The 13,498-nt window shown below is 32.6% G+C and overlaps 4 protein-coding genes across 22 annotated transcripts in view; 1 reads left to right on the top strand and 3 right to left on the bottom strand.

The window, feature by feature from the left end:
* Positions 1 to 174, bottom strand: part of LOC105232786 (RNA binding protein fox-1 homolog 2) — a 103,631-nt gene extending 103,457 nt beyond the window's left edge. For all 19 annotated transcript variants that reach the window (XR_007422860.1, XR_007422864.1, XR_007422863.1 and 16 more), the window contains exon 1: positions 36 to 174. The gene's annotated coding sequence lies outside the window, so the exon portion shown is untranslated. The remainder of the gene's footprint in view (positions 1 to 35) is intronic.
* Positions 175 to 258: 84 nt separating this feature from the next.
* Positions 259 to 1,830, bottom strand: LOC105232822 (uncharacterized). Its single transcript, XM_029552987.2, has 3 exons — positions 1,524 to 1,830; positions 1,299 to 1,466; positions 259 to 1,236 (listed from the first exon to the last, which is right to left on the bottom strand). The coding sequence occupies exons 1-3, from the start codon at positions 1,752 to 1,754 to the stop codon at positions 1,084 to 1,086; spliced, it is 552 nt and encodes a 183-aa protein (XP_029408847.2). The 5' UTR covers positions 1,755 to 1,830; the 3' UTR covers positions 259 to 1,083.
* Positions 1,831 to 1,960: 130 nt separating this feature from the next.
* Positions 1,961 to 3,176, bottom strand: LOC105232788 (protein OPI10 homolog). The gene is made up of 3 exons (XM_011214637.4): positions 2,991 to 3,176; positions 2,539 to 2,898; positions 1,961 to 2,446 (listed from the first exon to the last, which is right to left on the bottom strand). The coding sequence occupies exons 1-3, from the start codon at positions 3,018 to 3,020 to the stop codon at positions 2,249 to 2,251; spliced, it is 588 nt and encodes a 195-aa protein (XP_011212939.1). The 5' UTR covers positions 3,021 to 3,176; the 3' UTR covers positions 1,961 to 2,248.
* A 3,358-nt stretch (positions 3,177 to 6,534) lies between these two features.
* LOC105232790 (uncharacterized) lies at positions 6,535 to 10,272 on the top strand. Its single transcript, XM_011214648.4, has one exon. It carries the CDS (start codon positions 6,929 to 6,931, stop codon positions 9,770 to 9,772), a length of 2,844 nt encoding a protein of 947 aa, XP_011212950.1. The 5' UTR covers positions 6,535 to 6,928; the 3' UTR covers positions 9,773 to 10,272.
* The last annotated feature ends 3,226 nt before the right edge of the window (positions 10,273 to 13,498 follow it).

Below are 13,498 nucleotides of genomic sequence, written 5' to 3'. Positions count from 1 at the left end.
TTTTCATATGTACAATATGTAGTATGTATATTTACCAGAATTTGTTTTTGCAATTACGCTTTTTGTATATAAGTTTCAATTTGCTGAATGAAGGTAATTTCCTTTTTGTATGCACATTTTACATATATATGTACATATAGTACATAAATACACATCAGAGCATATATGCAATTGTATCGAAGTAAGTCATTGGGCATGAACTATGATACAACAATTTTCCACCATTTGTTGTTGACTACTAAAAACACCAAAACGTACTATTTGCATAGTTTTATGTGGACAGTGTCATTTGCTTCAAACTTGTTCCATACATTTCTGAATCGATTGTTCTAAAGCCGAGATGTGTACACAAATGAAATATGTATGTACGCACATACGACAGCGGAAAACACGGTTCCTTTGGTTTTCTCAAATCTCCACAATGACCGACTTTCACTTTCTTAAACAACATGTATTCATTTTCCTCAATTAGGCTTTTGGTATCATTAAATCATTGACCATTTGAATAAATGGTTAATTAGTTTACAATCTAACTATGAGCAAAGCGTTTAGAACCGTTAAAGGGAACGTTGATACTGACTTCCACAGCGCGCCTTAATTTATGTTATACCAGTCAATTTGTGTTTGTGGGTATAACAGTTTTCCAGCATCCTAAAACTCTCTTAATAGCCCATACTTGCTCTCCTGAAAGATACTATAAATTCCTTATTTGTATTTACATGTGCACAGTGCATTAATATCATCTTAATATATGGAAAATAAAATAGGTGGTACATTCATTTGAAAATCTATTTTAGAGAGCATACGTTATTCTTTGCAGTCGTCACGATATCTCAATTGTGATGTTAGAGCATACTAACTAAAAATCAGTCATTGGTTTATTTTTTAAATATTCACAAGGGTAGAAATTGTGACGACGAGTATGTGGCCGTTTTTCTTCTCTACTTCAGTGACGCGTGCGAATTTCTAGTGCAGTATAAACTCCCCTTAAAACTTTGGGATAATGAATATGCAGTATATATGTACTATTTATTACATGGTTAATCACCGGATCAGTCGATATTTGATTAGGTTAGGTCAACTTTACTCAACTTCAATGTAAAGATAAGTTACAACGTGAATAACTGTATTAAATGTAGTTATAAAATCAATACGATAGTCTCCGGCGGGAAATTTAAATGGCAGATGAAAGCCCCTGTCCTTATCTATGGAAGCGTTAAGATAAATAAAAGTTTCCTATTAAGTAAAAAAAAATGATTAGATAATAAAAATATAACTGCACTCACGCAAGAGCTTACTGTAATCGGGCATTTCGTGTGCATATTCGAATATTTTTCAACCAAATCAAATAATCGTTTCAAAATGATATTGCTGCGCTTAATTAGAAACTCACACCAATCCACAGTTATATCGATGACAAACGGCACATATCCCATTGGACGTTTCACATAAGATTTCATACGCAACTACAAAAATATAAACATCTGAAAAACGTTACACATGGAATTCCATTATATACATACATTAACTTGATTAATCGGTTTCTCCTTAAAGTAACATAACGTCTGCACTTTACTTTCATTGACCATGTCTAATATGTTACATTCCTCCAGAGAAACCAATTCTGGATGCGAAGCTTTGCAGTGAATTTTTTTCAGTTTAACAAGACTTTGTATCTGGCTACAATGGATACAACCATCAAACATTGCTACAAGAAGAAAAATTAATCCCAAGTCTCTAACTGTTCCAATCATTGGTAAATGTTGAACTAAATTCTAATCTCAAATGAATATTAGTTAAAATACGAATTATTTATAACATTGCTAGTCGTTAACAAAATCTGCCAATTATATATTTACCAAATGCATATAATTAGAATATATTTGGTTGAGTAAACATGTAATATATTCCGAATGGAAGTGTTTGGTATGTTTATATACTAAATTAATTAAAACCGCTATTTATAAAATTGTCATTTTATTAGTAAAATTTTTTTAATGCTTTCGACATTATAAATTAAATTTCGCCATTACTTTCATAATTCTTATTTCGGTACTGTATTGAAAAACATCGCATTTATGGGTTTATGTTAATTATCAAAGAAAAACAAGCTTAATAAAATAAGTTCTGAGAGAATATTTTTAGTTTTTTTTTTCCAATACATGAGCATAACTCACAATTGAATACATATCTAAGTGTTTGCAGAAATTACGAATGTATATTTTGGCGGGCGCAGATAAATTTAAAATCAATACTTCCAGAAATTTGGGTTTTGAGCCATCCGTCTTTGAAAATTTGTGTACCAATTCTGCAACGTTGAGAGAGGTACAAGTGTTTCATTACTCAATGGAGGGATTTGCTGCGGAGACACCGTAAAACTGGACGCATAGTTGAAAAAGTTCTCTAACATCTTCTGACTGAACTGCAGATTTGCATTTGCATTTTGCTGTGAAAATTTTTTCATATTGTTATACGTTACGACACATAGTTATTTTCTCTAAATTAACATATTGCCTTTAAAGATAATTTTTCACTTACCACCGCAGGTGTCAACTGAGTAATTGTAAGTTCCGGCTCAACGGATATTCCTATTTGCGCTGTGTGGGAAATCTCTTGTGCACCAAAAATCATTCCATGCTCCGCCGCTTCCAATTCGTGACTTTTTTTCAGCTGGGATATTTTGAAAATCGCTGACGGCTTAGCGTTGGATATGTGTCCCAGGTATTGCCATGTAGGAGCTGAATTTGCATCAGGCCAGCTAAAGTAAACCGCAGCTGCTGTTCCTTCAGGAAGTGCTGTTAACCCAGTTAAAAATACTACAATATAGTTTACATGATCTATGTCTGGCACATTTATTACGACTTTATTTTCATCTACCGGCGTGAAGTCAGTTTGTGGCTATGGTAGAAAATAAATATGTACAAAGTACATAGTAATGTAATTATGCATAACATGCTTCAACACCGTGTTGAGTGATCGAGATTACTCACCAAACGCCCAGAAATTATTAATCCAAACATTATTATAGGACTAAAGATTAAAATAATTTGAAGATTTCCAGAACAATTGATAATATAATGCGTGAACAGCAATTTTTCATACAACACCTAAGACGCGTAAATAACATGTAATCAGCTGTTTTTATAGTACGTTCGCCGCACGTTGCGAACCTGGGAACAGTGTGTACACTTCCACCATTACTATTTAATAAACTACCGTACGTTGCGAACCTTGGAACAGTCCACCATTTGCTATTTGATAAACTACCGAACACTTTTAAAAAATTGTAACGTATCTGCGAGAAAATAGTAGGATAAATATTTATGTATATACATATGTATCCGTTCTCAAAAATTAAGATTTTGCTTTATTAATGACAAGGTGAAAATATGGCTGAATCTTTTTGCCCGAGTACTGTACGAATAATTTTATTTTATTATCCGTGTAAGTAATTGTTTCAACGCAGTTTTGATAAAAAATTATAACCCTAGCCTTCAAAAAAAATTAATAACCTTGGTTTATCTTCATATGTATATGTATCTTCCTCTTCATCCACTTCTATAGCATATTCATTTGTTTTTTTCTCTATGCTTCATTTTCAACTTGTTGTTGGATGGTTATTCCGTCTTTGTTAGTTTTGCGACAGAAAACATACCTGAAGTAAATTAGAAGAATGCTGCCGTGTTGACAGCCCTTGGCTGGATAAAAATCCGCATCCGTTCCGGTTAGCCGACTATTGTGGTCAGACCGCCGTTATATAAATTCAATAATAAGAATTAAATTTAGTATTATTTTTAGAATAAATATAAATAAATATATTTAAAAATAATAACAGTTTAGAGATAGTTTCTTAAAAATGTCAATTTATTATAAATAAAAGAATTTTTTTTTTAATAATTTAGAACTATGTACAAAAAAAATATTTTTCAGATGGAGTTCTTTTTTTATTGTACTTGCTTTGATAGTAACTACTAATCTTACTAAATACAAAGAAAATATTTCTTTGTTACCGATTCAATACTTGAATCGACAATTTGAATATTTGTTGTGTTCACATAACAATTGTAGGTAACACAAAACAACAAAAATGGTTTTCTCAATGTTTGTATGTCCATTCCCTTGTGCAGCGGAACTGGAACAAAGTTGAGTTGGCTTGATAATATGTACACATGTATATTTATAATCGACTACACCTTAATAAGTTGGTATTGCAAATGCATGGAATTAAACCATTTGCACCACAAAGAATGGTATACACCCCATGATTTTATTCAGCACAAAATTGGGGTCTAAATTGTATTTATCAGAGTTAATTTTTCTGATCGAATTCTGTGTTCATATCACGAATTTAGAGGAATTCCTTTTTTACTATTGTATCACAACTTTAAGGGAACGATCATTGTTTTCTTTTCGCCGTATAAAAACAGTTAGGTGTATGCATATTATGAATGGTAGTCAAAGCTCGCCCTCCACAGGTTACTATTTTATCTCATAAGATACAAGACTGACATAACTTGTTTATTCGAAAGGAAATTTGATTTCTAACAGAAAGAAAGTAAATTATAATGTGAGAGTAATAGTGTGATATTCGTAAGAGTAATTAGTTATAGTTAAAGTCGCTTAATGTCATAACCCACAGGCACAGTTGTTTGCTTCTGCTATTTTTAATAAACAATAAAATAATTAACTATCAAATCAAAATGTGGATACTTCAGTATATTATTTCTTTCCAGTATTTGGCGGCTCTTCTTTGCTTGTAGGTGGTTTTATTTGACGAGCATTTTCAGTTTGCGTTCCCTGGTTTGGTTCGGCTTTAATATTGAGTGGTTTACTTACTGTTTCGGATTCCATAACATTTTTAGAAACTGTTACTGGTGTGGGCAATAGTTCCTTCTCAAGTTCAGGTATTTCTCCAAATATTTCCGTAATAAATCGCAAAATTTCTTTGTTATGAGCGGTTTTGTTACCCACACTGGGAGCCGCTAGACTACATCTTCCAATATATTGTATGCATTGGCTGTTATTAAAAGTAAAATAAGAGTACTGATTCAAATGGAAAATAAAATAGAAAGAAAAACTAAAACAGATAGATAACTTTGAATTTACATACATATATAAATATGTGTATTTATAATCCGTTATTATCAAAAAAATGAGTAATATTTTTTTAATGATTAACATGTAATAGCATACATATAATATAATCGGGATTAATTGACAGTTGCTAATAGGCACAAACAACTTAAAAACGGTTATTACATCATTTTAAGTTTTATGATTGGACCAACTAGATTGTAGTATTTTAATGTAGCACCTGGATGGCACCAAAAAAAGTTTGTGTGTAAATGCTGCAGTAAAATATAAGGCGCCCACCGTAAATAGTTAAGGTAGCTTGAACAATGAACATAAGAAACAATTAAAAATCATAAGTAAGATGGAATTAATTTTTATTATAGGCAGCACAATTCCGTTATTTCTACCATTATTCCATAAAATTGAACATCTATAACACTAAGTTACGAGAAGAAGAATACGAAATCTAAATTTGTTAGAATTTATTTCACTGTTGGCGAAAAATAATGTTAAATTGGTAAACAATTTATACATTACATAAGCCCGATAAACTTTCGTAAAGTGAATGATATTATTGTATTTTATCGGTGAGAAACTACTTTGAAATGAATGGGGTTCTTAGCTTATTTTTAAATAATTTTTAAAACTATAGTATACAAGACCATTTAATATCTCTACAAAATTAAACTTTATCGCTCCGATGAGTATAATACTTGGATAGCCAAAGGTATTAAATTTTCCATAGTTTGCAGACTTTCAACCTCATTGCAGGTGGAAGCTAGACAAGTTCCCGGTTCAGAAATAAATCAGTTGTATTTTACTAATTACTAAAACCAAATAAATTTACCAAAATGTTGTTAATATACCTAAATTTCATAACAAAAAATTGGAAAAATGTAATACCTGAGGAATGCTGTGTACAATAGCAAGGAAAATAATATTTTATCATCAATAATGACGCAGTTGGAAAGTATCGTCGTTGAAATAGGTTGTGAGGGGGACATTAGTGGGAGTATACTATTCTCATTTATTTGTGAAAAAACAACAAATATCACAAACACGCTAACAAAAAGAACACAGCCAACTTACATATCCACATATGCTTGATGACGATGTATTGGCAATAGAAGCGTCTAAAAATATCATCTACTCGGGGCAGTCAAAAAATGGCGACGAACCACCACCACATGTCGGCATACATATTCAAAATTCAAGATCAACGTCGAGAACGCAATCATAAAAATATGAATAATTTGCAAAAGCAAAATAAAAACATGAGAATAGTAAAAATAATAAAAATTGTTTCGAGGGAATTCGTTAAAGAGAACGATAGGTGGAAGAAAGGAAATAGAGCAAATATTTGATGTCGTATTCATTAATGAAATAAACAGATTTAATAAGCTCTCGGTTACTAATTTCGAACAGAAGCATTTAGCCGAAACAATTCACTCCCTCAGAAGTGCGCGATCTGCCTTTGAATGAGGATCTTTTTGTAAATGGCTGCGTCGCGGACGAACCGAATAATACGCGTTTTAATCTCAAATCAGTTGTACTTTCCACTCAAGTATTGTCCATTTTAAATGTTTTAGATGTAGATACATCGGCATCCATATCTACCAAATAGTTGTCGACTGAATCGACTTGATCGAATGTTGCGAACAAAAACCCTCATCCATACACGGGGGCAGTGCATGCTCATAATGGATCGCAATATTTAAAAGCTGAAAACGTTTTCGTGGTTGCGCATAGTGACGTTCGTGATATTCTCCTTATAAATGAAGCAGTGTATAAATCTTTAACTAAATCACAACATTTCATTGAAGCTAATTATTTCGTTGAAGATGCAACTATTGCAATGACCCTAGAAAAAGTTGAACAAACGAAAAAATCGGCTAATAGTGTATCATATCTGTTGGATGGGAATTTGAACTCATTTCTCAATCAAGGATTTTCTAAAGAAATGAAATTCAAAATGAATGAATGTAACAATAATAAAACGAATGTTATGATGAGATCATTGGACGGAAAAACTCAGGATGAAAATGAACTGAAGCCGGTAGTCGTACCGATTGGCAGTAGCGTTTTATCGGCAGCAGTAGATATATCAAAATTGGCCAATTTCGGAAAGACGAAAAGAGAAAGTGGTTCCTTAAACCTTTCTCGGTCTTTCGTATCCCTTGATGCAAGTAGTTCAGTGTTACCTTCACGTACAATCCTTCGACGACAGAGGCGATTACAATCCCAGGATACAGAAGACAAGCAGGAGGATTCAATCGAGAGGTTGAATCGTTTGCGCGCTCGAATATCGGGAGCATTAAGTGAAGTGAAGGGTGTATTAAAGCATTATAGCACCGATGATAGTGTCGAAACTGAAAACCCAAAAAGTAAAACTGACGATGCCTTAGAAAAATCAGAGACAAAACCAATTGTAACCCCAATACAAAATGACGGTCCTGTGAGTTTTCGTTTCGTTAAAAGAATAAGACGGCGGAGCACCTTTAATGAAGATGACGTCGATGAATTAAAAAAAGAAACAGGGAAAAAAGTTACAGAATCTATAAATAATGATGAAATTCATAGTAACTTACTTTCAAGAAAAGGTGAAGAAATAAAATCAGATGCAAAACATGTAGAAAGTGTAACTTCTTCAATTCGTTCAGAGATTATACATCAAAATGACAATAAACCAAATGAAAAATCTGATTTCGAAAGACTTTTGTACGTAAATGATGTAGAACAATGTACTTCTAAAAATATTGGAGATGAAACTGATAACTCAAAACATAGAAATCAATTTGAATTTAGTCGTACGGGTACCAATGATAGCGATATTGTAGATCCTATGTTATTGAAGACGTTGGAGCAAAATAGAGTTAATAATGAATATCCAATGGATAAAATATTAACAAAATTTGACTCCGCTGAAAACAAAATACCGATAGAAGAAAGTAAAAATCAACAAAAGAGTTTTGCAAAATCAAAATCAATTACTCGTCGTGCCTCTGTTGCCGCTGTTGAAGGTTCACATATTGATCTCCCGATAAAGCAAGCCGCTCCTATTGTGGTTAGCATAGAGAGAAGACCTTCTGATTCTGAAACAGTGATAAAAAGAAAATTAAAAACTTCTGCCAACTTTACATCAAATGTAAAAGAAAAAATCACCAAAGTGAAACGTTTGCCCGTTAATAAAAGGACTCTGGAGATAAATCAGTACAATAAAAGTTCTGCAATTTCTGCAAACTCCACAGAGGAAATCGCAGTTGAGAAAGCAGCAACTAATGTAACTGTGCCAAACACCTCAAATACATTGTCAACACAATTAGCGATCACAATCGCAAAGGATGATGCATCAAAAAGAAGTGCCGAAAGGCCAGACGACATGAAAAGCGAGGCAATGCAGCCATTATCAATGACAACAAACAACTCGTGGCCGACAACGAATTTTGTTGATGGGGACGGTGTAATGGTGACCGCATTAGTAAATTCATTGCAGACTGTCGAAGCAAGTAGTCATACAAAACACTTAGAGACGCAACCGTCAAATGCCTTAATTGAATGTATAAAAGTGGGTAAACCCGTGATAGAAAAAGTGGAGAAGCACAGCATAGGTGATATTCAAATCGAAATTGAGATAACACCAAATTATTGTGCAGATACTCAGCAAGAGTCCACAGCTGATGGTAATTTAAAAGTAGACAAAAACTTAAAGCTTTTGGAATGTGTAGGTCATTTTAAGGATACTGAACAACTAACAATAAAAACAGAAGAGACAGATTCTGTTTTCAGTAGAATCAATAAATTTCAAAACTCAGAACAGCCTACTCAAAACGTTTTCAATCAGTTGTTGTCTTCGCCAACGGTCAATATGCCAGAGTTACAAGTAACTCCTATACCAGTTAAACCGCTGCATGTTTTTGCAGAAAACAATGCTGATAAAATAAATAGTCCAACGAAGAACACAACAGTCAATCAAATCATACGTAATATCTCAGTAGATGAATCCTCTGAAGTAACGAAAATGAATAATAGTTTAAACACAAAAATTGAAGAATCTGAAGAAGGCGAAATAATTGACAATCTGATTTTGGGTGACATTTTAATAGAGAATGCCTCATGTGCAAGTGAAGAAAATATTTTAAATAACGCCATTTCAATTACAGCAGAGTGTGCTTTTGAGGAGCCTGTTGCTCCACTACAACTCAAGAAATCACGAAAAGTAAAAAAGAAGGTAATAATAAAACGGCAGCACCGTAAACTATCGGTAAGTGAGAATACTTTCTTCAAAGATACCGAGCAACCAGATATTTTACCAGCCGCTACTGAAACTCTTGAAAAAACAATAGCCTACGTAACAGATGATGAGGACGACATCGCACTTCATGATGTGAAATCCGCCAAGCCCATAAAATCTTGCATGAAGGCACGAGAATTTCAAGTGGGTGATTGGGTTATGTATGGAGAGCGTTTCCGTAAAACTCAAATTCGTTGGAAAAAAGGTCAAATTTCTGAGCGCATTACAAGTATTTCGTATAAAATCAATATCGATGATAAAGAGGTTTCGGCACATATTAACTACATTAAAAAATATACTGGCCGACGGGTGAATTTCGGTGGCAAAGAGTATCTGGAAATCGATTATGAGCAGATAGCGGAAGAAGAGCGTCGGGCGCATACTTATAGTATTTGGAACATGGTTTAAAGGTCAGGAACTAGAAGTCATTCATAGTTATTGTATAACTAAACTGTTATATAATTATTTAGACCAAAGACTCCTTAAAGACGGATATGTATATACTGTAAAAATCTTGTATATATTTATCATTGCAAAATAGAAACAGTTCCTGTTTTAATTTGTGCTTCTAGTGCTTATTGCCAAATCGTTTTGTAAATAGTCTTGTTTTTATTTCCCATAAATATTTATTGTAGATTGTAGAATATATATGGTTGTTCATTTGATATTGCAATAATATTATCCATTCATAAATGTAAATAGTATGTATTAGTAAGTCTTCACAAGTTATGGATACGACATGTACATAAAAGCCAAAATTAAAAAATTCTCTACTAAATGAGAAATGTAATATAGTAGAACACCGTATTTATCTTTCAGCATCAAAAACAAACAAGAAAACAATTATTGTAAATATTAAAGTCTGAATTTATGTAAATAAAATATAATTTAAACAAAGAAAACTTGGACCTTTTGCGTATGTCTTTTGATCCATTTTCGAATCACTGCGATTTTCAAAAGTTAGTTTATCTGCAACTCATGGAATCATTTTCAAATAAAACATGAAAATTCGCGAACCAGAAGAAGAATATACTTGGATGAATGAAACTAAATGAATATGTAGTTATGTATGCGATCAATATACCGCCGACCATGGCCCCAAATCAGAACTATATTTGGCGGCCACTTTGCTGCATGGGAGGCGTTGGGTGCGAGCGGTAAAACAGTGAAAATTGAACTAGCAGTACAAACCGGCGCAAGTGGTCAAGTTCGAAATTACTTTTAGCTAAAAATATATATTCACTATTACAATGAGAGCCGAACACCCTTATACAAATAAATACATATGCATTCAGTTCATATGTACATATGTATATAGACAATATTATATGTAAAACAATTATCTCGATTCACGAAAGTTATTTATTAATTTTTCTAATTCGCAAATATGTATACTTAATATAAATAGATGCATACATGTTCTATACGTCACAAACCAATTTTTTTGAATAACATTTACGGTTACTTTTCGTTTAATGCCATCATCAATGTATAAGTAAGTATGTACCTACATTGTACGGAATGTGCATATGTATGTACATAGTATATATGTATGTATCCTTGGCGCTTACCTTTTAATGCTATGGGATAATAAGTAGTAGTAGTTTTTTTAGCGGCCGCATCTGGGATCAAATCCAAGTCTACTAATATGTACCGGGTTTGTATTGAATACATTCCATGCATTCTTTATAATTTCGAATTGGATTAGCAAGGTATTTATTGCGTACATATAACGTATAAATATACTGATCACGAAGTTCAGGATTCTCTGCTCTCTCTTATGCGACTTAAGTATATACGTATTTTTAAATTCTCTCGCTAATAAAAATGACGCTCCTCAATTTGAAGATTGAAATGTTTTTTCAACTAAACTATTTTACTATTTTTATATACACAAGTACATATTCGCATAATGCCAACGTTTTTTTGTTATTTCGAGGACATATACATAAGAGTAATAAATATAAATTTGAATTCACTGACAAGGTGCAATATATAACATGTAACCTTTATTTTAAAGGGAAATGCTAGATCAAAGTGGTCAACTTTTACCTACGACAATATATCGCTCATTTGCTGCAAGACCGGCATAAATCAAAAAACGTGATTTTTGAGTTAATGCTGCAGAATTGTTCGTTATATCATACTTCATGTTGAGTGAAAAATTCATATGAATACCTCTCATTTGCTCCGCTTGAGAAGAGGTGTAAGGTTGGAGTCACCGTGTAAGGTTATAGTCAGTTGAAAACTTTAAACGCGTTTTCTGGAGAATCGATTTTTTTGACTTATGCCGGTCTTGTAGCAAATGAGCGATATATGTATATCGTCACCTAAAATGCAAAATAACGTAAAAATATTTTCAGAAATTTACAGGGAAAAGTTTTATTCTTTCATTATAAAATGGAGGATGAGTGAAAAAAAAATTTAAATATTGGTTAAAACAGGGTTATATCTGATAGCAGAACCTAAAAATTTTGGTCATATGTATTTATATGTATGTATGTAATTTGAAGTAGTGGATTGTAATCAATGAAACACTCAATTTCGAATTTTTTGATCATACGTTATTTTGCATTTTAGGTGATGATATGTATCTATGGTACATAAATATGTTAACATGTTTTTCCGTACTTATGAACTTATATCAAGTTAATTTATGTACATAGTATTGCATGCATTTTATACCTTTGCAGCATGTTCCTACAGAGTATAATAGCTTTGATCACCTAAAACTATTCGAGATAGATAATGGGTGTGGTTTCGCCCTCTAATTGGTTTAGTGCACATTTCTTCCAAAACCCTTAAGCTACAATACCGAATTTGATCAGGAAAAATTACTTATGAACGCCGACACTGTGAAAATGGATGAAACCGGAAGATAACTCCGTCCACTCTCCACCCAACGGTACTGTTAAAAAGTACTAAAATTGTGATAAATCAAAAACTTAGCGTGACGGAGTCATACTATTTTACACCTGAGATAGTATTAGAGGGTTTTATAGGAGCCGGGGTAAAAATTTGACAATGGGCGTGGCTAATCCACTTTTAGGCGAAATCACATATCTTAAAAATCGGTCAGTGAGTGAGATATATAATTTAAATTCAATCCTTTCCTGTCAAAGGTACGTCTGTGTGTGAAAAATGATTTTTGAACTTTCGGGTGACTTTATACGGCATATGTATATCGGCGAAATGTGAGTTATCTCACATCGTCTCCTCTGGTTGACGTTTGCACGTTTTTGCACCGAAACATAGCCCTTCCTTACTTGTTAGTAAGACACATGCTCTTGTATACTAAGTGTTTATATAATATTGTATATACATATATACACCTTGTATCTATATCTGTAAGCTTTCATACATATATTATTATAAAAAAAGCACTCGTGTCCTCTGTCGTTTTCTTTTTCAAGAATGTTTTGTTGGGTGAGGCACACATTTTTGGGAATCTTTTGAAAAAAAAACAAAGCAAATGAAACAAAAATTGGTGCCAAGTTTTGCGAAAAATGTATGTGGTTGAAGTTATCGCCAAACCACTGAAAATTGGCATATTTATTGTATATACGATAAAAAAGAGGATTTAAAAGGTAACGTATACTCAATTTTCAGATTAACGAAGCCGCAAAATAAGAGTTGAACTTCTACCTAATTTTATTTATTTTACAGAATAATAGTTATGCGGTGAGTTTTACTTAACTCATATTCAATAAGTTGAAGAGTAAGCGCTTTTTGATTGAAAGTAATAGCGTGAGGTAAAAGAAAAAGCTCCTCACAGTTTAAATTTTTATATAAAATAGTTTTTTTATTAATTTTCTATTTTCTATTAATATTTTTCCTAAATAAATGCAGTAATGTTCAACTACAACTGCTTAGTAGTTTTGGATTTTTGATACTTCACAAAACCTCAGCACAAAGTTGAAAACCGCTATAACACAAAAGAGTTTAAGTTTGATACTTCAACCGAAACCGTTTTTTATTGAATTGAGCTGATATCGACAAAAAATTTCCAAACCTAAAGCTCATTTGTATAATTTCAATTCATATGGTAGTTTTTCGAGTTCAAAAGCAAAGTCAGTTTTTAAACAATCTCTGACAAATTAATAGTTTTATTAAAATTTCAAACCACAAATCTAT

The sequence above is a fragment of the Bactrocera dorsalis genome, chromosome 5 (genome assembly GCF_023373825.1).
Source record: "Bactrocera dorsalis isolate Fly_Bdor chromosome 5, ASM2337382v1, whole genome shotgun sequence".
Lineage (NCBI taxonomy): Eukaryota > Metazoa > Arthropoda > Insecta > Diptera > Tephritidae > Bactrocera > Bactrocera dorsalis.
Note: the sequence above shows the minus strand (reverse complement) of the source record. Positions and strands in the feature narration are given on the sequence as shown.